General features: G+C 41.6%; 1 protein-coding gene across 2 annotated transcripts in view; it reads right to left on the bottom strand.

Moving 5' to 3' along the window:
• EP300 (EP300 lysine acetyltransferase) overlaps positions 1–22,668 on the bottom strand; it is a 77,644-nt gene that overhangs the window by 18,325 nt on the left and 36,651 nt on the right. The window contains exons 4-21 of one of the 2 annotated variants that reach the window (XM_081209458.1): positions 21,713–21,974; positions 21,075–21,188; positions 20,419–20,655; positions 19,716–19,809; positions 18,549–18,686; positions 15,504–15,621; positions 13,048–13,219; positions 12,214–12,291; positions 11,187–11,296; positions 10,575–10,727; positions 9,950–10,117; positions 9,623–9,919; positions 8,953–9,144; positions 6,835–6,991; positions 6,324–6,442; positions 5,797–6,036; positions 4,969–5,057; positions 2,393–2,473 (exon numbers count right to left, since the gene is read on the bottom strand). In XM_081209458.1, the coding sequence (XP_081065584.1) occupies positions 2,393–2,473; positions 4,969–5,057; positions 5,797–6,036; positions 6,324–6,442; positions 6,835–6,991; positions 8,953–9,144; positions 9,623–9,919; positions 9,950–10,117; positions 10,575–10,727; positions 11,187–11,296; positions 12,214–12,291; positions 13,048–13,219; positions 15,504–15,621; positions 18,549–18,686; positions 19,716–19,809; positions 20,419–20,655; positions 21,075–21,188; positions 21,713–21,974 (2,819 nt within the window). Of the gene's footprint in view, positions 1–2,392; positions 2,474–4,968; positions 5,058–5,796; positions 6,037–6,323; positions 6,443–6,834; positions 6,992–8,952; positions 9,145–9,622; positions 10,118–10,574; positions 10,728–11,186; positions 11,297–12,213; positions 12,292–13,047; positions 13,220–15,503; positions 15,622–18,548; positions 18,687–19,715; positions 19,810–20,418; positions 20,656–21,074; positions 21,189–21,712; positions 21,975–22,668 lie in introns of both variants that reach the window. The other variant, XM_081209457.1, reaches the window with a different exon arrangement.

The following is a 22,668-nucleotide window of genomic DNA, read 5'->3' as shown; positions in this document are numbered from 1 at the left end:
TTTTGCACAGTTGCCACACGATAGGTCAACATTTTCACTGTGCTACCAATGATGACTTCAAGATTTCATTCCTGGTGAGTAACCATCATGTCAGACTCTATAAGGATATATGTGAAATAAGGATGCTTTGCCCTGTTGACCATTACTTCATACTTGCTTACACTGAACAGCATTTGCTATTTTAATGCCCATTCATCCAGTTTGGATTCTTTTGGAGCTCCTCACAATACTCTTTTGGTTTTACCACCTTAACAATTCAGTATCATCAGTAAAACTGGCTAATACACTGCTCGTGCTTAATTTCAAGTGATTTATGAACAAATTAAAAAGCACCAGTACTAACCCAAATTCTTAGGGACCCCACTTCTCAAACCCCTTCATTATAAGTTGTTGTTGTTCTTTTTTACTATGTATTTTGTGGTTTTTATATTGTAATTTAATGTTGTGAACTGACTGCCCTGAGATCTGTGGATGAAGGGCAGTATACAAAATGAATAAACGTCAAGTTTGGGGAAGGACAGGGGAGTGGCAATTGTTTGTATTTTTGTATTATTACTATTTGTGGGGGAGAGATATTTTGCCTGCTTTAGTGTGTGTGTATCTAAGCATTACCTGTTAACCTTCTGTGATGTTTATTTAACAAAGTTTATATACTGCTTGATTGTAATAAATCTCTAAGTGGTTTACAAGACATGTTAATGTAATGTCAACAAAAAAAGTTAAAACAGGTACTTTAAAATGTTCAAAGATCAAATGTGCATATAATGAGGTAAGGTGATCTCACAAGTAAATGGATCCCAAGCTGTTGAGGGCTTTGTATTAATATATTAATAGTAACGCCTTGAACTTGGCCTGGATATGAAAGGATATTTTGTAGTGCCTATAACAGTTTCTCAGATTTCAAAGAGTGCTCTTGGACTGGGGAAAAAATCTGAACATCTAGGATGTTCTTGGTGGTGATGCTCCAGTTATGAAATTGTTGCCTAGAGAAGCTTTTCCTGGCTAGTTCCCTTTCACCTTTTAAAGGGTAGGAAACTTTCCTTTTCTGGAAGACGTCTGCTGCCTCAGAATCCAACCAGACTAAAAATTATGTCTCTTGAGATCCTGTGTATTTTAGCATTAAAAATGTATTTTAAAGCATTTTAGGCACTTATTCTCCAAAAATCTACTACATATTTTCTCCTGTAGGTTAAATTAGTGGTGGACAAGACTGAAGACTAAGTTTTTAGCTAAGTCTCCTTCCAGGCGCTTCTTGTTTAATCCTCAGCATTAGGAATCAGAATCCATCAGGCAAAGGACCCCCACTTACTACAATTAAGTAATCTATTTCATATATTATGAAACTATCAGAACAACATTACAAATATTGAAGTTGAAGCAAGGGAGCCTTACACATTGACTCAGTCCAGATTTCACGACAAGTCACACATCAGCATGACAAGAGTGAGCCACAACAAGCCTTGAGCTTGTGCACTCCCCTCCTGAGAGTTCCAATGGTTCCACTTCTGGGTTAGATTAACCGCAACATCATGTCATCTGAACTTAACTTAAACTGTGGCTAGCATTAACTATGGGTTGTTTGAAACAAGCATGCTTCATAACACATGGTTTGAAGTTGAGTTGTTGCAAGCCATAGTTAAGGTTAGTCACAGTTTAGGGTTTGGACAACATGCAGTTCTCATCTCATCCTTGTAGCTGTGCCTAAGGAGAAGAGGATGTGGCGTTCAAATATGGCCAATATGTAAAGGCACATAAATATTCTAAGTGTCAGAACATGGTTGCAACCTCCAGCAAACAATTCCTATGAACACTCTGCTCCAACATAACCCTATTTTGAGCAGGAAAATCTGTCATCCGTGTTTTTAAATTTAGGCCTGCTTTCAGTTAGGTACCTGCCTGAACAATTCCTTACTGGATCTCCTGCTCAACAGGTTAAAGGTAGTCATGGTGTGTATGTGTGTGCATGCACATGCACAAAATAGTTAAAAGTTAAAGCAAGTTGTGAAGTCTCTTTTCTACAAGAAGAAGCAACAAAAAATTTTGCAGGCTCAGGTGGGACTGGAATTCTTAAACATTAGGTCTTTATTAAATCTAACATATAAACTGGAATAATGCTTCTACTTTTCAAAAGTGGTTTTTCATATTCTCACCAAAATATGAATGTGTTTTAAAAGCTAAAGCTCATTCTGAAACATAAGATTTGTCTTGTTTTCAAATAATATTCCTGTCCTCTGTTCCTCCCATAATTGCACAAGGCCTCAGCATTAAATAAGGAATTTTACCATAAATTTGATGTAAATTGTTTAATAGTATTTAGAGTATGAGATTGACTAATGCTATGATAAATGTTGTAAGAAATTTAAAAATAATTAGAAAGGAGATAGCTACTCACGTTTGAGGCTGTGATGGGTCGTCCCCCAAAGAAACGCTCTCTCCTTGGATTTCATTGAAGCACTTCTCACAGAAATGATACCTGTCGGCAAGAAGGCCATATTTGGGTGAACTGTTCCGTCCACACAACACAGCCCAAGCCAAGCAACGGAGCCACCAATCACAGCAGGCCAAGGAGGGGGGCGGGAGCAGAGAGCAGGTCATCAACGGCGACAGGGACATTCAATGATGAAGATTTATGGGACCCAGAGTTTGTGTTTGGTTTTGTTTTTTTGTTTGGGTTGGTTTTTTTGCAATCAAAGCCAAGTGCAGACAACGACAAGCATGAAGGAGAAATAAAAAAACAACACACACACACGAACAAAGAAATAGGGATTTGCAGGACGAAAAACAAATACACAGAAGCAAGACAGGACAACACAAAGCAGAAAGCCAAGGCAAAGCACAGATTAGCATTAAATCTCTCAAATGGGATCACAAGCAGCAAATTATAGCAAATAAAAAGAGTATTCCATTTTAGTATGCCCATGCCCTCCTCATTTCAATAATCAATGCTACAATAAAGCAGAGAATCAAAATGAAGAAAGGGTAAGAGCAATTGCTGCTCTGACATCTGCATCAGGGTAGCAACTCTTTTCACAAGAACATCTGCCAGGAGAGGGCTGGAAAGGGGTGAAAACAATCCATCTTGAGAATGCTCAAATGTTGACAGGCCAGTCCTTCCCCTCAAAGCATTTTTTGTTTGCAACATCTGTTTAAAGCAGCAGTAACCATCCCCAAAACAATTTCTATGCAATTGTTCATGATCTGCCAAAATGACAGGTGCTTTAAGGCATCTGACAATCAGCCATGCATATGTATGTTCTTAATATGTGACGTACTGATGTTCCATGCCTCCAAATTGATGTATAATTGACATATTAAAAGGATTCCATCTTCATCTAAATTAATGTTGAATGCTTTACTCAAGATGTTTTTTTACCCGCAAGAGTGCACAGAAACTGCAGCCTTTCCATTGCTAAGCAAGTTAATTTGAGTGCAAACATACAACAAAAAGAAACAAAAACAAAAAACAAAACTGTGACAGTATTATAAAGCAAAGCAAAACCAACACTAGAGGAAATATAATTGCTAAGGAACGGATCACTTCTTCACCACCTATGTTTCCTATCTATAACAGGTTAGTTTATTTATTACACTGATACAATGACAAACATTGATTTGGACATTCAAAAGACCAGTGTCCAAAGAACCACTTAGTGTTATCTGCTTGGGGGGAAGGCTTTGCCTTGAATGTTTTGGACAGCAACCTTCCATTCCACATTGTTTTTGAAACTCCTCTTAATTTCAAAAGCTGTGATATGGCATGACAGTCTGCTGATTAAAGGTAAAAAAATACAGTAGCAATGCCCTAGCCCATGTACACACCTACAGCAGTTCTTTGGATCCCAGCTCATATGTATACATATGAAGATTTCTTTACTCAAGTTGGCATTTGTGATAAAAATGACTTATGGCATGAAGCTGTAAAGTTATAGAAATAAATGAAATCTTAGCTTTAGATTTGTTAAAGAACTAGTTGTCTACTTCAGCAATCCACCCAAAGCATGATTTGCAGCAATACTCCTGACAAAAATCGTGAAAAAGTTGTGTTCTCAGTTTTCCTTCCTCCCTTAGAAGAGCTCCAAACACAGTTTTTCCTATCAGATGTTTTCCGACCCCAAAGCAGAACATGGAACCGTGCTATCACAGAAAGCAAGTCTTCAGAAAGACTGCCATCATCATGCAGGTGCAGGTGGTAAAATTAAGATGCACGGTGATGCTTATTTAATCAAACAACTCCAGAGTTCACTCCTCAGTTAATTTCCACTTCAGAAAAGGGCTATCGAGAACAAACTGAAGGCTGCAGGTCCAGTGGAGTACAGAGAAGTTGCTGGTTTACTGAAATTCCCATAAAAGATGCCGGACCAGGTAAATCTTGGTCTGATGCAGTGCAAGATTTAGCTTCTTAAACAAAAGTACATACTCAGGAACACTTGACAGTTATGCCTCAATAGTTAAGAGATCCCAAGCACACACACAGGAGTGCTACTAGCATAGAAATTCTAGCTGAGAGTGAGAGACTGTAAGAGGCCATGGCAGAGTCAAGTCAGCCCCTCTCTGACCTTGCAGGCACCCTGCTTTTCACGCAGCTCAAACAAAACACAGCTTTACAACTACAGCTTTGGTTGAAATAACTGTGATCTAAAACAGGAAATATGTCTCCCTTAGGACAAGACTGAATGTTAAATGCAGTGAACTCAAGATGCAAACATGCACGCTTTTCTGTGCACTGTTTCATACAGAGGAAAAAATGATGGCTTTACTGCAAGCTTTGAACTTATCTAAAGCATATGGAGAGTTTATATTAACATCCTAATTTCTGAAACAGGAAGAAAAAGTCAATTGATGCAACAAGGCACTTGGCGTGCATGGGAAGTAATCTGCTGAGTATGCTATAAATATAAGTGCATGCCTGCCTATATCTAATATAATTTTTCACAGCAGGTACAATGTTGTACCCAAGCATTTTCTTACCTGTTTTGGTAACTGTAATATGTAGCATCTCGTGGGATTGTGCATAACTGTTTGCCATAGCAACATAAAGTCTGTGGTGAAAACTCCAACTGAAAAGAGAGGGGAACGCAGGTTGCTTACAGGTATCCAAGAAATAAGACACTTTAAAGCAAAGTTTCAAAAGCTGCTACAAAAGCAGCGGAAGCACAGATCCCACCCAATGAGGGCATGCACACTATCTCCAGAGGGCAGGCTGGGCACCAAACTTTCCTAATAGATAAGCTCTAGAAGGTTCCAGACACTGTCCTGAAGAGGCAGAAAGCCCATACTTGGGATTGCCCAGAAACCTCAGGTTTTTGTTTATAAGTATTCATGAAGTATCAGTGGTGGTAGTTCAGTATCAACACTGTCCGCCCCTCCCCAAGCTCCTAGAATCAGAGCACAACTACAAATGTTGTGGTGCTAATGATGATTCCTGTACAACATAACATTTATTAGGCAGTAGTTTTATCCATTTGGAATGCTGTTTACCCCAAAGAAAACCTTGCCATCAAAATATTTTGTACACAACTACATGTAGGGGTAGACCAGGGACAATAAACTTCTTAGCCTTGGAGGACCATCTGCTTTATTGCTTACATGCAGTAGGAAAACAACTGAATGTTGTATTTAATGATGAACATTAAGACTCTGGAATAAGTACTGAACACAATTTAAGACAATCCTAAAATAGTTCACCATACTTGATTTCTATATTAGCATTCAAAACAGACTTAAAGGATCCTTAAAATTAGACATTGAAGTGTTTGGGTAATTTCCTGAAATTCAGCTTAAGATGACTCTCCTCACCTTTCGTCCACAACAATAGCCAAGGCTCTGCATAACTGGATCAATTTCCTGCTCAAACACCTCTGCCAGCTTGGAACAGTACTTATATACTCTAGATGTTTTGCGGTTGTAAAGCCAGGCATTGTTGAACATGAGCCAAATATCATCGACATACTGCCAGGGCTCCTGGTACTGTCCTGTGTCAAGCTTCCTCTTGATTGTAGAAAGATCCATGGGGTTCTTTACTATATCAAAGTAATCCTGAAAAATAAATAAATAAGAATTCTGAACCCTTGGGTGCAGACCTGGAATGTCTTTGCTTATCTCATCTACAAAAGCCTGAAACCCCATCTCAGAAAGTAATGGGTAAGACATTTGCTTTCGGTCAGACAAATTTAAAAATGCCAAATACAGAAGACAACTGAAGGAGACTAATCTGAAAAAAAGAAAAAGGAAAAAGATGGAGCTACAGGATTTTGTTGTTACACACCAAAGCCCTGGAAAAGTAGTTACGCATTGAGAGAAATGTTTCTTTTCAATACACTTACAGGAATTCCTAGTAGTTGGGGATCCACAGGCTGTCGGAAGGGAAGGGACTCTGGGTCCTGACGGTAAAGTGCCTCCAAAGTTGGCATAAGTGCCTGCCTCAACTCTTCTGGCTTGAAAACTTGTGAAAGGAGACACATAACATAAAATTAACCAAGATAATTAGAAATCTCATTAACATCAAGACAATGCTTCATTTCCAGTTTCCCCACTCATTATCCAATGGTGAAGTGTTAGGCACTGACTAATTTACAATAGTCAGAACAGGAATTTGATACGGAACAACAGTAGGAATTAAAAATATTTTACTCAAGAGCTAATGTGCACAGTAAATATAAAGTTTGGCTAATAGTTAAATTTCATAGGCATGTCTCCTAACCAGTGTTTCGCTAGACAAGGCACATCCTTCTATGGATGTCCTATTACCGAAATGTTAACATGTGAAGTTCATGTCTCGAACTTAAGAAAACTACACAGCTTCTCTATGTAGCTGAAAAGAAACAGTAAACTTACTTTTCCTCTTTGACTGTCCTGAAGCTGGTGAAGACTGAGTACCTGGAGTACTAGGTCTTTCCTCCTCTTCCTTCACTTCTTGCTTCACTTCTGGTTTTTTCTCTTCTTGCTCTGTTGATTCAGATTTGCATTCCTCAGACATGGATTCTACCTTAACCTGGAAAAGCAGGAAGACATTTATGAGCAAAAAAGCAAAAAAATAAAATAAATTACCACACCTTCAAGAATAATAATGAAGAAAGCGGCTGGGTGACACTGTATGTACTCTCTCTATTGCAGTGGTGGCGAACCTATGGCATGTGTGCCAGAGTGGGTTGTGATGGTGTGGGTTTGGATTTTTATTTTTTATTTTGGCGGGGAGTGACAACTCAGCTAGCCATCGATAAACAGAAGGCTCTGTCTCTTACCATTGAGGACAGCAGGCTCAGGCTGTGCTGCTGTTTTCAAGATCCAAGATGCAGAGCGGGGTGGGGGCAGAGAAGGAGCCTGCCCTCTGACACCAGGGAGGGGAGTGCTACGGTGGGCCACGCTTGTGCAAAGCAAAACACACACACGGGAGAGGGGGCAGCTTTGCAATGTGCCACATCAGGATGCTTCTGCCTGGCTTTTGCATAAGCCTGATTTCCCTGCCTTTCCCTCCTCCTTTTTTTGAACTCAGAAGGAGGTTGCTCTTTTGCCTGTGCTGGAGAGCACAGACCAGGTGGGGAAGAGGGAGAGCCAGTGAGAGGGCGGGCGAGGCGCAGAAGGAGTGAATGTCATGAAGAGGGGCTGGAAGAAGTGAAGGGGTGGAGGCAAGCTGCTCCTTGAAGACACCTCACAACAGGAGACCTTGCTGCCTGCACGCTGCGAAGCCAATGAGCCCCAGTTCTCCTTCCTGCCCACCCAAAGCCCAACTCAACAGAGCAACTCCAGCTTCCCTGGTGAATGGGTCGGTCAGCCAGCTCCGGGTTTTCCCGAGTCCCACGCTGAGTCCTCTGTCTGTGTCTGTCTGTTTCCTCTCTGCTTTTCTCTTGTTCTCCGATGCCCGGGAGAGAAGCGCCGAAGGGGCCGCAGAGAGAGAGAAACAGACAGACACACACACTTCCCCACATATAATAATAATAATAATAATAATAATAATAATAATAATAATAATAAATTATTTATACCCCGCCCTCCCCGGCCAGAGCCGGGCTCAGGGCGGCTAACACCAATAAAACCACAGTAAAAACATAATAGAGGAAAAAGAGGGGGGGAACCAATTTAAAATACAGGTTAAAATAAAATTTTAAATGCAGCCTCATTTTAAAATAGCTGATAAATCAAGACCATAAGGGGAGGGAAACATAAGGGTCAGACCGAGTCCAAACCAAAGGCCAGGCGGAACATGCAGGGAAAGTATCCCGAGAGTGCTTCACAACACACACAAGTGCTGTCAAATTAATAGTGCAGATGAATTTACAGCAAGGCCACTGGGATCAGCACTTCCAGAAAGCCAAATATTTCACCACCAGCATGAAAAGAAGCCACAGATAAATTATTGTTCTCTGCAGGTGTGGCTTGTGCTATAACCATAAAACATTTTTTTTAGTCTGGGTCTTCTGACGTCACAATGAGTTTTTGCACCAAAAAGAGTGTGTGTCAATGAGACATCAGGTGACCCCACCCACCTGTTAAAATGGACCACAGGATGGGGGTGGTTCAGAATCTGACCAGCTGGCCAGAAACTGTTCCCCACACAAGTGCTACTAATTAAACTGCTTGGTCATCACTTGAGAGAAAACTTCTAACCCCGCTTGTATCATGCATCAGAGACTACAGAGACAGGAGATCTGGATCAAAAAAACAAAACTGAAATGTTTTAAAAATTAGTGCATTGACTTTCCTAATCAGCAAGTCAGACTGGTATAGTAGATAAAGTAGCAATTTGGGTAGACCTGGGCTAAAATCCATGACATTTACAGGGCGACCTTGAGCCACTTACTCTCTTTTCAGCCTAATCTACTTCATAGGGTTGAGTGGATATATTGCAGCCCCCCCTTTCCCGTATCCCTCCTGTTCTTCTTGGAAGAAAAAGATCCAGATGTGATCAAATGAATGAATTCCTAGGCATATCCAGTGTGCATGCCACACTCTCACCTCTGGCTTCTCCTCCATTTGAAGATCTGTTTGTTCTGACTCCTCCTCTTCCATTTTAATCTCCATTTTAATTTCAGGCAAAGGCTGCTGCTGCTGCTGTTCAGGAGCAGCCTGTTGAGAGTTCACATCTGCACTGTTGGTAGATGGTGGGTTTGATACTTGCCCATCAATGTTTGCACCTGGATGTGAAAGCTACAAAATGAAAGCAACAAAACTAGTAAAGCTACATGTCAAGTAGTGCTACACAGTTTTGCAGCAATTGTATTCTTTGCTTTATTTTGTGCTTCTAAGCTAGATGGTATCTCAAGCAACTTATGCCATGTGCATCTCAATAAGAAGAGGCACTACACACAAAAAACCCAATATCTTAATACTAGCCTACCACGGAATTATGTCTAGCTATACCAGTTTCTACACCTTCCTCCCCAGAAATCACACACACATATTTTTATCAGACATCTGTAGCTGAATTAATTCTTTGAAACTCTGCTATACAAAAGACAGCATGCATTCCAAAGTCCAGCATACTGTTCTATACCTTCATGCAATGCATGCTATTGAGACAGCAGAAACCATTTAGCCTTTGATACTGTACATAACAACCTAAAAAGATTTTGCCCAAGGTTGGACTTTCACTCTTAATAGCCCTAGAAAACTTAAACTTCCTTACGGGTGTTGTAGGATGCTGAGGCTGCAGTGCTGCTGTAGGGGTGGGCACAGATGCAGTCGTGCTCTGTTGCGAAAGAGGTTGCTGTGGCAGCTGCTGCTCTGCAGAAGGGGTAACAGAAACTGGAGGCTGCACTTGCGGAGTCAGCTGAGCCTGGGGAGGTGTTGGGGTCTGCCTCTGTGGGGGGTGCATAGTTTGTGATGGTGGTCCAGGTGGCATCGCTTGAGGAACAGTGGCAGGAGCAGACGCAATTGTTGCCTGTGGTGGTGCTGGTTGCTGCTGCTGCTGCTGCTGCTGCTGCTGCTGCTGCTGCTGCTGCTGCTGGGATACCAGTCCTGGGGGTGTATGGTGAGGGGTGGGAGTACGACTTGGTACTGGAGAAGGAGAGTTTCGATGTAAAGTAGACTGTGGAATAGGAGGGCAATGAATATGACTCCCTTGAGAACCTGGCGCTACTACTGGAGAAGTCACAGGACAGGAAGAGCTGGTCATTTGTGCCTGTTGAAAAAAAGAATTGTCAGTATCTGAATAAACTATGTTCGGTATCAACAACTGAAAGTCCCAGGGTCAGATCTAGTCTCCATCAGCTCCTGCTCCCTCAGTTTGGAACACAAAGGAGAAAAGGATGTGGAGGGAGTGGTGTGACTTGCAGGCAGTTCACATCGGAGAATGGATGGAGCTTTGGCCCATCCTCCTCCTTCTCCCACTCAGTGGCACTCCTGTAGAACTACTTGCCAACCAATGAGAATGTGAGTAAAATGGAAGGCAGTGCACAGAGAACTTAAGGATAAGTACTAAGTACGCTTGCCTGAAAGATGGTCCTCACGAGATAATCAGTAGTGCCAGTAACTGGCTTGAATTAATAATTTTGCTCCCTTTTAATCATTCATTCAGGTCTACCACACACACAAACAAATCCACAAAGAGCCTGCCAACAGAACTTCTCTCAACATACTTGAGACGTGGGAGTCTGATTGCCAGGTTGAGTCATAGGCGTGCTTGTTGGATTCATTCCAGGAGACAATGTAGGATATTGGGTCTGCTGAAGGAACTGACTTTGATTGGAAGGTTGTGACACCCCTTGTTGCATACGTGGGGAAAATCCCATCTGTAACGAAGTATTTATTATGAATGAATAAAACATTGTATCAAGCTAATAGTCAATGTTAAGAATGACATAGTATTTCCAGATATTAACATAGCAAATTTATTGATACCCTCTTATCAGATAAGTTGCCAGGGACTATCATGGCCAGAGACTTAAATGGTACTGCCTCTGGATTCTCAGCCCAGTAGCCCAATAAAATTCATTATTTGAAGCATGTTGCAGGTCTAACTTAGTTAACATAACTGGTTAAAATATGAACAGTACTCCCTATTTAGAGAGTGGACTACCAACACATTTAAATACATAGGGTGGTATTCAAGGTAGAGCCACCAAAATTAATAAACATGACCAAGTTAGATCTCTTAATTTCAACAGGTCTACTCTGAGCAGGACTTGTGTCAAACAGCACCTATATAGTTTGGGCACAGCAGCCAACAATGGAAAGCAAAGTCAACCAACCTGGTTCATGGTCCCCGTCTGGCTTAGCTGTCCAGGGTGCTGAAGGGGAGGAGTTTGCCGGGGTCCAACTGACTGCATTTGCATGGTCATCTGGCCAAACTGATTCATTCCTGGAAGTTTACATGTTTAAACAAGATTGGTGAGTTCATCAGAATATTTATACTATGCCACACAAAAAGTTAAATTTGTAAGAATCAGAGAAGGATGGGAATCTTTTAAATAGGCAAGAAAGAAGGAGGAAGATGTCAGGGACAAACCAGTATCAGGACTGTGTGCAAGAGAATAAGGAGACACAAGGGAGTGTGAAGCTTGAAGTTAAAATGAATAGAGACAGGAAGCAAAGGCAAACAGGAACTTTATCATGGCACTGGAAAGAGACACTTACAGCACAGACATTCTGAAACAAATCAAGAGAGGAAAATGTACCAGAAATGCAGAAAAATCAAGAAAACACAGCTTGGGGAAAATGATTACATATGGACATGGCCTGTTGCAATAAAAAGAAAATGGTGGCTCTTAGAGACACTGTAAAGTATGTGGAAAGATTTTGGCAACTGACATTGCTGCTGCTGTGTCCTGCCATTCCACTGCCATGTCCTGCCCAATGCTGCTGTCGGCCTCTCACATCTGGACATACTGACCCAACATGTGCCAGCACTTTGGAATCTATGCCAACTCAGTGCTCAGCTCTGATCTGCTTGTGGTAGCTTGACATTTTAGAATGATGTTGGACACTGCATGATGGGCAATGTCAAGCATAGCATTTGGGGCAATTTACATTGGCAGGCAGCTGCTAAGCACTAGCTCAGCACCCATTCCAAAGCATGCCATGCAGGAAACATATCTGGAGGAAGGTGAATAACTGATGGTGGTGGCATGCTGTGGCAGCACCGAAGTGGGAGCCGAACAGGGTGGAAGCACTGTCAGGTAGGGGACCATGCTAGAGCTAGCATGGGAAGCGGTAGAGACAATGAAAAGTCCCTACTATAGTGCCAAGTTGTTCAGCTCTCTTTTTCTGAACTCTTACCTGATGGTGTCTGCATTCGATTCACCATCTGGTTTGGCACATTGGCACGAATCATAGATGGATCGGGAAGAGGACCGTCTGTAATGTAGTTGAACACCAAAATTAAAGAATTCAGACATTTTCATTTTAAAAAAGTTAGTTTAGGGTAAGGGGAACTTTAATTCTTAAATTCTTGGACATATTTCAGCATTTGGGGAATATTAACTTTTACATCTCGGATGTTAAAAACCTAACAGCAGCACTATCTTTATAAAATTCAGCAGCTGATCAACCAAGTTCTATTTTCAAGAACCAAATGTATCTTTAGAAATGAAATGCCAGGATGAAGGACATTATTCTGAAGGTACTTTCAACAGAATGTGAAAGCATGCACAGTTCTCCAAGCATCCTCCCTGAAATTGACGATTATGTATCACAAGCAGAACAAAGGAAACCTTAAACAGAACTATATATAACTGAAGAGAGATTAAAGGGTGTAATGTCATTTGTGTAGAACTATTCGTTTTAATGATCAAATGATTGCAATTATACAGATATATCAGAATGCTGATAATGAGTTAGCAGTTTTCACACATGCTTGTCCCAATGCCTCCTTTCACACAGACACAACTACTTTGCCATGTTTTCACACTATGCACTTCTGGGCTCTGAACAAATCACACAACTATATGGAGTGAAGGATCATATGGGTTATTCCCTCTGTACCCAGCTGGAGGATGACTGTCACCCCTGTAATTCTTGAGTGCCCAAGAATCAAATAGATTCAAATGTCTATTGTTGTTGTTAAATTCATTGTTATTGTTAAATCAAACTTTGTAAGGGTACAACACTTACTTGCTGTCATCACGGGTTGTGGCTGCCCCATGGGCCCCTGACTGATAGGAGCTGGTGGCATGACTGGGGCATTTGGTATCATATTCTGCCTTTGTAGCCTGGTCCTCCTCTTTTCCTCCAGTTCCTTCTGGATCTTATAAATTTTCTCTGCTAATAAGTGGTAGTACTCTGCCTGCAATGAGAAAAGTATATGAGATGCATCCATAAGGAAAGCTTACAATATAAATATTTACAATCCACCCGAGACTGAAGGAATCCTCCAGCTACACCATATTAAGTTGTAATTTTTCCTGCACAGAAAATAGTGGCCACATTCTCATTAGAATTTCATTTTAATCCATACTAGTAAAATGCAGATCCTTGTGATGGATGCTATACACACATAGAAGGTTGCCCTTCATACTGTACTGACCTAGAAAGGGGGAATGGGGAGAATGTGACTGGGGTCCCCATCAGTAGAGGCCAGGATACTTTGAAGTACCAGGGAGTGGTCTTGTACATGTAAGCCCAGGAAATCAAGATTCAGTGCCTTACTTCCTATGGCAAAACTGTTCAATTTACACTTCAAGTCTGGCAGATTGTGTTCCATAATTCAAGGGCATCATCTAGGCTGCAGTTCTAGGTTGCCTGAGCATTCAGTCAGCTGACCACAAATACAAGTATCTAGTCAGCAGGCCCTATAAAATACTAGCCTCAAAAGTTTACTCCTTATTCCAAGTACCGTACTTTTCGCCCTATAGGACGCACTGGCCCATAGGACGCACCTAGTTTTTTGGGGGGGAAATCAAGGGGAAAAATTTTATTTCCCCCCCAGGTTTGCGCAGCCATCCCCAAGCTAGAAGAGGGAGACGGAGCGCTCCGTCTCCCTCTTCTGCCTTCAGGGACAGCCTCCCTAGCCTCTGTGGGGCAGCGCACTGCTCTGCCCTGCAGAGGCTTTGCGCAACCATCCCCAAGCTAGAAGAGGGAGACGGAGTGCTCCGTCTCCCTCTTCTGCCTTCAGGGACAGCTTGCCCCGCTATCCCGCGAGCTTGTGGGGCTGGCGGGGGGAGAAGCAGGCTTGCTTCTCCCCCCCGCCAGCCTCCAGATCAGCTCCGCCACCCCGCTATCCCCCGAGCTTGTGGGGCTGGCAGGGGGGAGAAGCAAGCTTGCTTCTCCCCCCCCCCCCGCCAGCCTCCAGATCAGGTCGGGGAATAGCGGGGTGGCGGCGCTGCGCCTCCCCGCTGTCCCCCGAGCTTGTGGGCTGCAGGCTGCTGCCCGCAAGCCTTGCGAGCCCGCGGGACATCCCGCCGGGCTTGCAAGACTTGCGGATAGCTTCCTGAAGCCTGGAGAGCGAGAGGGGTCGGTGCGCACCTCTCCATGCTTCAGGGAAAGCCTGCATTCGCCCCATAGGATGCACACACATTTCCCCTTCATTTTTGGAGGGGAAAAAGTGCGTCCTATAGGGCGAAAAATACGGTAACTCATCACTGGAATGAGCCTACACGAGAATATTTTGCTAATATTCTTTGTTTGTAGCTTTGGAACTCAGCCTCTGCCTCCTGCTTCAACTGACAGACAGTGCTCTACTAGGTCCCAGAATACAAGGTCTCAGAGTCTGTCCTTTGCATGCAAATACCTAGTGTCTGGCATGGTGGGCAGGTTTGGCCATAAGGCAACATTGTCCCAACTGCAGCACTTCATTACTGGAGTAAATGGACAAAAGCAAAGGAGTATAACCAGGAGAACTACTGAAATGGGGGCTAGTTTCTCGGTCAGAGCAGGTTTCATTCCTCACATTTGCTAAATACTATCCTATTTATATGAGGTATAGCAGGAACTACTCAGAACCAGGGCTTTGTCACCCCAATCTGGCTTGTTTCTTGGTGAAAATAGCAGCAGTGGGGAACCTCTGGCCCACAGTCCAAACCAGAGTTTCATATTTTGCCTGCAAAGCAGTTCCCTCCAAAGTATGTCACATATGACATCAGGTGTGGGGTAGGTAGAGATGCAGCTGCCAATGCAGCTGTTGATACACAACTATGAGCCTGAAATGGTGCCACTGACTGTGTCCTGGCAGGGAAAGCAGACTTTGCCTCTACAAAGCTAAAGCTTCAAACACTTTAAAGCACTGTGCAGGGCTCTTTGCAATGATGCCATTCTGACATCCAGTGATTGACAGGAGGGTAGACACAAAGCTAGCATCTACTAGGGATCTGGCTTGCAAAGCCTAAAATGTTTCCTACTCTTAAAATAGAATATGTTTAAATCCTTGGAACTTGCTTCAGAGAAAATTGGAATTTGCTACAAATGATGATTCATTAGTATTACTGAAGCATTCCTTCCAAATACTTATTATATATACATACAATGGAAAAGAACATGACTGGCTTTTGATCAACATAATTATAGAAATGACAAAAAGACAAATCAATTTATAAATTAGTACTTTGATACCAGAAAATTACAAAATAACTTACCCTGCTATTTGCTGATTCATACATGTCGCCTTCTACTTTCCGAGCATAGGAAACAAGATTTGCCATGCGCCTATCTTTTAGTGCTGCAGGGTCAGGAGTTGGAAATATGGCTTGTACTCTGCAAGAATATAGAGGGAAACCTTGAACCAACTATTTGTCTCCTGAACTTCTGGATTCAAAAATCTAATGCCCACAGCTAGAGTTTATGTTATTCTTAATTTTTGTCAACTTCTGGTAAAAGCCAAGAACAATCATAGATGGGAATTCTGTAGCTGTACTGGACCAAGAGGTACAAATTGTCTAATTCAACTCACTGAAAGCTTGCAACATCCAGAAAACATAAGATGCCTTAATTAGGAATAGGTATTCAGTACAAATATGAAATTAGCTGCTGTGATGCTAGCTCACAGGCAGAACAAATTCTGGAATAAGAAATTGAAGAGAATCCAGCAGAGTATAGCTTGGTACAGTAGGAAGAAAGAGAGAGTCATGATAACTGTTTCTCAGGCAAAACAAGCTTTTATAACCTTGCTATTTCTGGGAATGCGACTGATCCAGTAGAATCACCTTACAGCCTCAGAGGAAATGATAAGTCTTCTGAACCTTTCAATCTGTAACATGAAGTGGCAGCATAGATCCAAAAGTTCTCAGTTCTAGGTCCAGGGATTCCTAACAAAAGGCTACTTTCCACTCATACGCTCTTTGAATATGGTGTCTGAATAAGAACCAAAGTTTGCCACACTGAAACATCTATTGTCTCAATAAAACATGTCTTGACTGGGCCAGAAGACAGACAACAAAACCAATCCTCATCCAATCAGTGCAGTATGTGAATTATGATTAAGAACTGTCCCTTACTCAACAGTGTGAGCAACACTGTTACCTACAGCACTACTAAACAAGCCCCTGAAGCATGATAGCAAACACGGCCTGGGCTTTTTCTTTTCAATTCAATTGTTTTTCCCCATCATGAAGAAATGGCAATGGTCTAGATCAGGGATAGGCAAACTCGGCCCTCCAGATGTTTTGGGACTACAATTCCCATCATCCCTGACCCCTGGTCCTGTTAGCTAGGGATGATGGGAGTTGTAGTCCCAAAACATCTGGAGGGCCGAGTTTGACTATGCCTGGTCTAGATTACATGGACTACTTATTACATTCCCCTTAATCCATGTGTAAGCATAAAGTAGATCTCTGGATGATTTGCTGAAGATCCACAATGGTTTGCCTCCGAAGAGTTTATCAGTAGAAAAATGAAAGAAAACTTGGGGGGCAGGGAGTGGGTTAGCAGGAATTGATTTTTCTGTGAAAGGGTTGTCAGCTAATTTTTGGTACTAAAATTGTGTTTAGCCTGATAATGTGTTCAGCCTCAAGAGATTCTGAATTTTAAGTATATCCACCCAATAGTTCCTCTAGCTCTTGCTGGCAGAACTTAAGGTTCTTGGGTTTTTTTTTTGGGGGGGGGGGTTAAAGCCTGAAATCTCCTCCAGATTATTACACTCCAATTAGCTGATGCATAAGGGCCTGAGTGGAACAGTGCTAAGGAAAATGCATATAGCCTGGGGAGGTAAATTCAAATTCTCACTAACCTGGTGTGTATCACATTGAACCATAGTTTAAAACAAATTATAATTTAATGTGAAAGAGAAACATGCTGCTCGAAAGTTCTCATGGCACTCCTTCCACACACACTCATGTTACACTGTGGACAAAATAAGCCAGAGCGACATGGCTTGTCAGCCAAACCCGAGCCTGTGGATCATTTTGTCCAAACAGACTATGGACTGAAACCAAGGTTTGTTCCAGACAAGCTTGAGTCTGATTTGCTTCATCTTTAGCACAGCAGAAGCAAGGGAGAAGCAACATGAAAGTTTTGAGTGGTGTGCATCAGCATATTAAAGCACTGTTTAACTATGGCTTAATGTGACATGCAAACTAGGCCACTGTCATTGTTGTAACTGAGATGGATAGAGGACAATACACCAAGTACAGTGGTGCCCCGCAAGATGAATGCCTCGCAAGACGAAAAACTTGCTAGACGAAAGGGTTTTTCGGTTTTGCGTTGCTTCGCTAGACGAATTTCCCTATGGGCTTGCTTCGCAAGACAAAAACGTCTTGCACTTTTTTTTAAAGCCGCTTGAAGAGGCGCAGTTGCGACGGACCGTGCTTCGCAAGACGAAAAGACTCGCGGAACAAATTCTTTTCGTCTTGCGAGGCACCACTGAATGCTACCTTGAGCTCTTTGGAGGAAAACAGCAATGTTAAATAAAAATCTTCCAAATAAATCTATCACAATGAGTCTGTCTCCTGGTCGAAACCAGTAATAATTTCTTCTTCCTTATTGAGTCAGTATAGAAAAATGTTCTGGGCATGTTCAAGATCATGTCTCTTTGGTTTATTGGAAGTCATTTCAATTCCCCTATGGATGCCTTGGGGGGGGGAGTTTATGTGGCGAAGGTTCTAAGTACCGAAAAATGGCTCGTAACCTAGGATAATTTATTTGGGCAGAGTTACAATGCTGTGTGTTTGTACACCCATCACATCATGCACAGAATTGCCATTTAGCCCTGGAAATGACTTGTGTCTTCAGGAGCAGGGTGTGGAAACAATTACTGAGAAATTAAACTCTAATGACAAAAAAAGATAGCTCAAGACAGCATGGATGACATGCTAGAACCAGATCACACTACTTGGCCCCCACTGGCTGTTTCCTCTGAATTCCAACTACAACACCCTTTTAGGCATTTGGTTCAATGTAGAGATTCCAAATGAGCTAGGCAGCAAATTGGAAATATTGCCATCTTTGGTCATAAGGCTGATTTTCTCCTTTCATTAATAACTGATCTTTAGACTCCTGCTCAGTCTCCCACAACTCCCATACAAGGGATACCAGTAACTGTAAAGTTAACGAGGTAAGAAAGTGAATAGTTACATCCATCACCTATGGAAGGAATGCAGCAGATACATTTAGAAGGTTTAAGTATTTTTATTGCACTATTTCAATTATTTCATCTAGAAGTTTGAAGATTTGGTATCAATACTTACAGTTTATGAACAAGGTGATTTCTGAGGTCCTGAGTAATATCTTCATGCCATGGTTTCCGAATTCCAATGCCAGAAGGATGTGTTGCTGTTGGCATGGCCCCCAAACTAGCAACATTGGCATTTTCATTCATCATGGTACTAAAAAAAAGAGGGGGAGGGGGAAGAGGTGATTATCAAAGACACAATAAACCTCATTAAGTGAGACTTTCTTTATATGTAAACACATCACAAGTAATTGTATATGAAAGTGGCCTATTCATGCTCAGATTCCTGCTCAGCCATAGGTGGATAAACATTTCTCTCTCTCTCTCTAAAATACATATGGATGATATTGCACTCTTCTTTCAGGCAAGGTTCTACATTAAGGTGCGTTCCAATATTCATTCACTTTCCACTTTATAGATGGAGAAATACAATTCTGAACATTAGCTGCCATTTCTTGCTTCTGGAAAGTCCTGAGTACTTGTTATTAACCAACAATAATTTACAATGGTCAGGAGTGTCCTCACTTGACCTCTGTCCCAAGCAATGAGCAGCAGTAGCAACATTATGCACAATAACCAACTTTAATTTGTACTATCTCTACCAATCACAACATGTACCTTTTTGTGGAACAGAATTAATTATTTAGCCCGGTATATGATATATATTCATATTATATATCATAGTTCAAAACCTGTGCTATATAGCATGTGTATCACTAGCAGAATGTGCTATTCTACTTCACTGACAACATTTAAATGCCAACACTTTCCAGTCAATATAGAACCGGTGATCTAAGTGCATGTAGCAGCACTATAGAATTCAGTAATGAGACACATGCATATCTACTATGAAAGCAATGCAGCTACTGCAAGGTATTTTGCTTTACCTATAACCTTTACAAAAAAAGTTTTCAGGTAAATGTGGAGCCCCTATAGCAGAACAGAGTATCCCAATGCTAACTCAGTATGCTGACCTCAACAGATTTATATCAGGCAGACAAAAATGCCATCTCTGAGCTTTATTCAGAGGTCACAGATAAAATTTTAAAATATACAATATTTTCCTTTTGTAAAAAACCATCTTGTTAAAAGTTACTATTTTGTAGCTCTGCCACTTTTGTGAATTCTTTCCTCAATGTGTTATTCCGAAAGTTGCTTTCTATACAATTAAAAATAAACTTACTTTTGAGAATTCATAGCTGGATGCAACATTGATTCAGGTAGAAGACTCTGGGCTTGAACACCAACACCTCCATTCACTCCCATAGGATTAGCATCTAGACCAAAAGAAAGAAAGAAAAAAATAAACTATGCTCTACTGTAGATTAATTGCTTTGGGTGCTTAAGTTGTTTCCAGATATTCTAGGGTACACATGCTGCTATCATTGCTGCAAAACAGATTTTGGCCCTACTACAAAACAGCTTCTTTCCCTCCATATGAATGTGTAGGAGAAGCTCAAGGGGGGAGGGAGCACTTATGATGGCAGAGGCAGATTTTGCTTCCTTAACTGAGTCTCAGATTGCAGTGTGTTTAATTTGTTCATCAAATTAAAAATTAACTCAATGGGAATCACTGAGATAACCCCTCACTAAGACTACCCTGAGTTCAACTTTTTGGTTATACTAGAGAACAATGAAACCTTGAAAACTTGCTTTTGCCACATACAAAGCCTCACCTCACTATCACCCATTCTCCCAATGGATACAAAACTTCACAAATGCCTTTAGTAAAATACTTGAATAAGTTGTAGCTTAGGTGCTGATGGTCATATTTTTCTTTTAATGCAGAATTACATATTTTATTGTTGTTGCTATGATTTGGAGTTGTTAGCTGCCTTCTGAAATAAGGTGGGATATACATTTTAAAAATGAAGTTAAGAACATACTTGTAGGATTCATGGGGCGAAGTCCCTGCGGTGACTGTCCTTGCTGCTGGCTCTTCACTTGAGCTTGTGTCTGCGTCTGCATCTGATTCCCTTGATACGTTAGTCCAAGGGCAGCATAAGCCCTCTCAATCGAACTGGGGTCAATCTGGTTAGCAGTATTTATGTTGGGGGTTGTCTGCTGACCAACCCCTACAGAGCCAGAATTTCCAAGTCCTACTGCAGCACCACCTAATAATGCTAGAAAAAATGAAGACATGAAAACGATCAAAAACAGTGACTAGAATGAACATAAAATACATCAATCCTTTTATAAAGTCCTTAGTAACACATCAATAAGGTTTGTGGCATTAAACTGTGTCTGTTGCTGACCTGATAAGCATGGAGGCTGCTGCCTACCACAACTTGGGCAGCTATGGCTGCGTCCTACTGTATTTGCAGACAAGACTGCCATCACAATATGATAGTGAGGCCAGAGTAGAGGGTCCATGTATATCGAGGGTCCCTGCTGTCAGGAGCACTGCTTGTCCTGTAGGAACTTGATCCTGCAGCTGTCTCTCACACCAGCCATTAATAGTATTAGGAGAAACATTATGAGAAATGGAGTGATACTGCAAATCTGTAATGCCCTAAAAATAAATAAATTAGTGACTACTTACATTGTTGATTTCTTTTGTCCCCAGCATTCTTGAGAGGGAGACACACAGGACAGTCATGCCGTGTACAATTCTTCCAGTGCGATATGATTTGTCGTGAAGATGCACAGTGAGCCACTAAAAAGAGGGTTAAAAAGCAATTTTACACTAAAAACTTTAAATTTCTTTGAGCCAGCTATCCATGTGCTACTGATGCACAGAATCTATGCACAATTACTTGGAGTACAGTGTGACTCATGCTTCTGAGTATATTGGACTGCATATATCTATATCTGTATCTCCAGAATTGAAAACTTTCCCCTTAAGTCTTCTTTTGACTGATAGGTCAAGGGAAATCTTAGTTGATTGAAACTTATCTTACCCAAGTACAGATCAAGGCTTTTCTGCTCTTTGCAATAGGTCACCCAGTCTGGATCTCTTATTACTTATTGCACAGTGGAGGCCAAAGTTGATTGCTAAAACTTCAGCATCTGTATCTCTCATCCTGACCTTGTAACTTGTGAGCACAATTTACTGCAAAATTGTTTTTCAGACAGTATTAGCTTCCTACTGTCACAATGGTAACATTTCCGGAGGGGCTTGACTTGACTTGACAAGAACAGGACCAAAGATTTCTATGAGATGAAAAACTTTATACTTACCCTGGCAAGATTTTCCAGCCTGGCAATGTGTCATGTGGTTGAGGACATTCTTCATGGTTCGACAATGAGGGAGGTTGCACTGCCGCACCTCACCATTTGCTTGTTCCCGCCGCTGACATTTGTGAGCATGTAGGAGGAGAACAAGTTGCTGCTGAATGAGCTTGCGCTTTTCTGGGTCTGCAGTTGGTGCTCCTGATCCCATGCCCTGGGGGGCAGTTGACACCATTCCAGCCTGCTGAACTGGAGGTGTCTGCTGTTGACCCTTCAAAGGTAAATAAAGAAGACAAATGGAAGTCTAACCCTGACAGTTCTCTAGAAGTCAGCAAAACACAAAGAAGTTATTCATGTCTTTTGAAAGTTTGCTTAAACCTGTAGAAGCAGCAGCTATATGAATTACTTTAAGATAACTTAATAAAACCTCTCTCTCAGAGAAAGCTCTTATTCCTTTGAAGAAAATCCATTCACAAGCAAAGTTCCACAAGGCAAATTAATGCTCATATAGTCCCTAAAGAAAGCAGCCATACAACACAGCCTACTAATATAATGAGTATGAGGAATGATTTCATGAATCAATATTTTCTAACCTCCAGCAGCCAACACATAAACATACCATCCCTAAATATGGAGCAATGCAAAGGACGGATCAAGCACAGGAGACATAGTTATTGTAGCCACTACCAATGCAACACAGCAAACTAATATTGCTGAGGTTGATAATTAGAAATATATGTCCTATTCTGCTTAGTAACCACCTTGCAATGCCACTTCTGAGGCTGATCTTTGGAAGTGGCAATGCAAGCATTATTCCATATTGCTTTTCATTCAACTTCAGAGAGCTTGACTTGATTTGGTTTTAAGGATCTTCAGGCTTGCTTCATTAACTGGGAAGGAATAATTATTGTTTTTCTCTTTTAACAAGGGGTCAAGGTATGAGAGTTCAGCACAACTAACATTGT

This window comes from Podarcis bocagei (genome assembly GCF_964188305.1).
Source record: "Podarcis bocagei genome assembly, chromosome: 10".
Classification (NCBI taxonomy): domain Eukaryota; kingdom Metazoa; phylum Chordata; class Lepidosauria; order Squamata; family Lacertidae; genus Podarcis; species Podarcis bocagei.
Note: the sequence above shows the minus strand (reverse complement) of the source record. Positions and strands in the feature narration are given on the sequence as shown.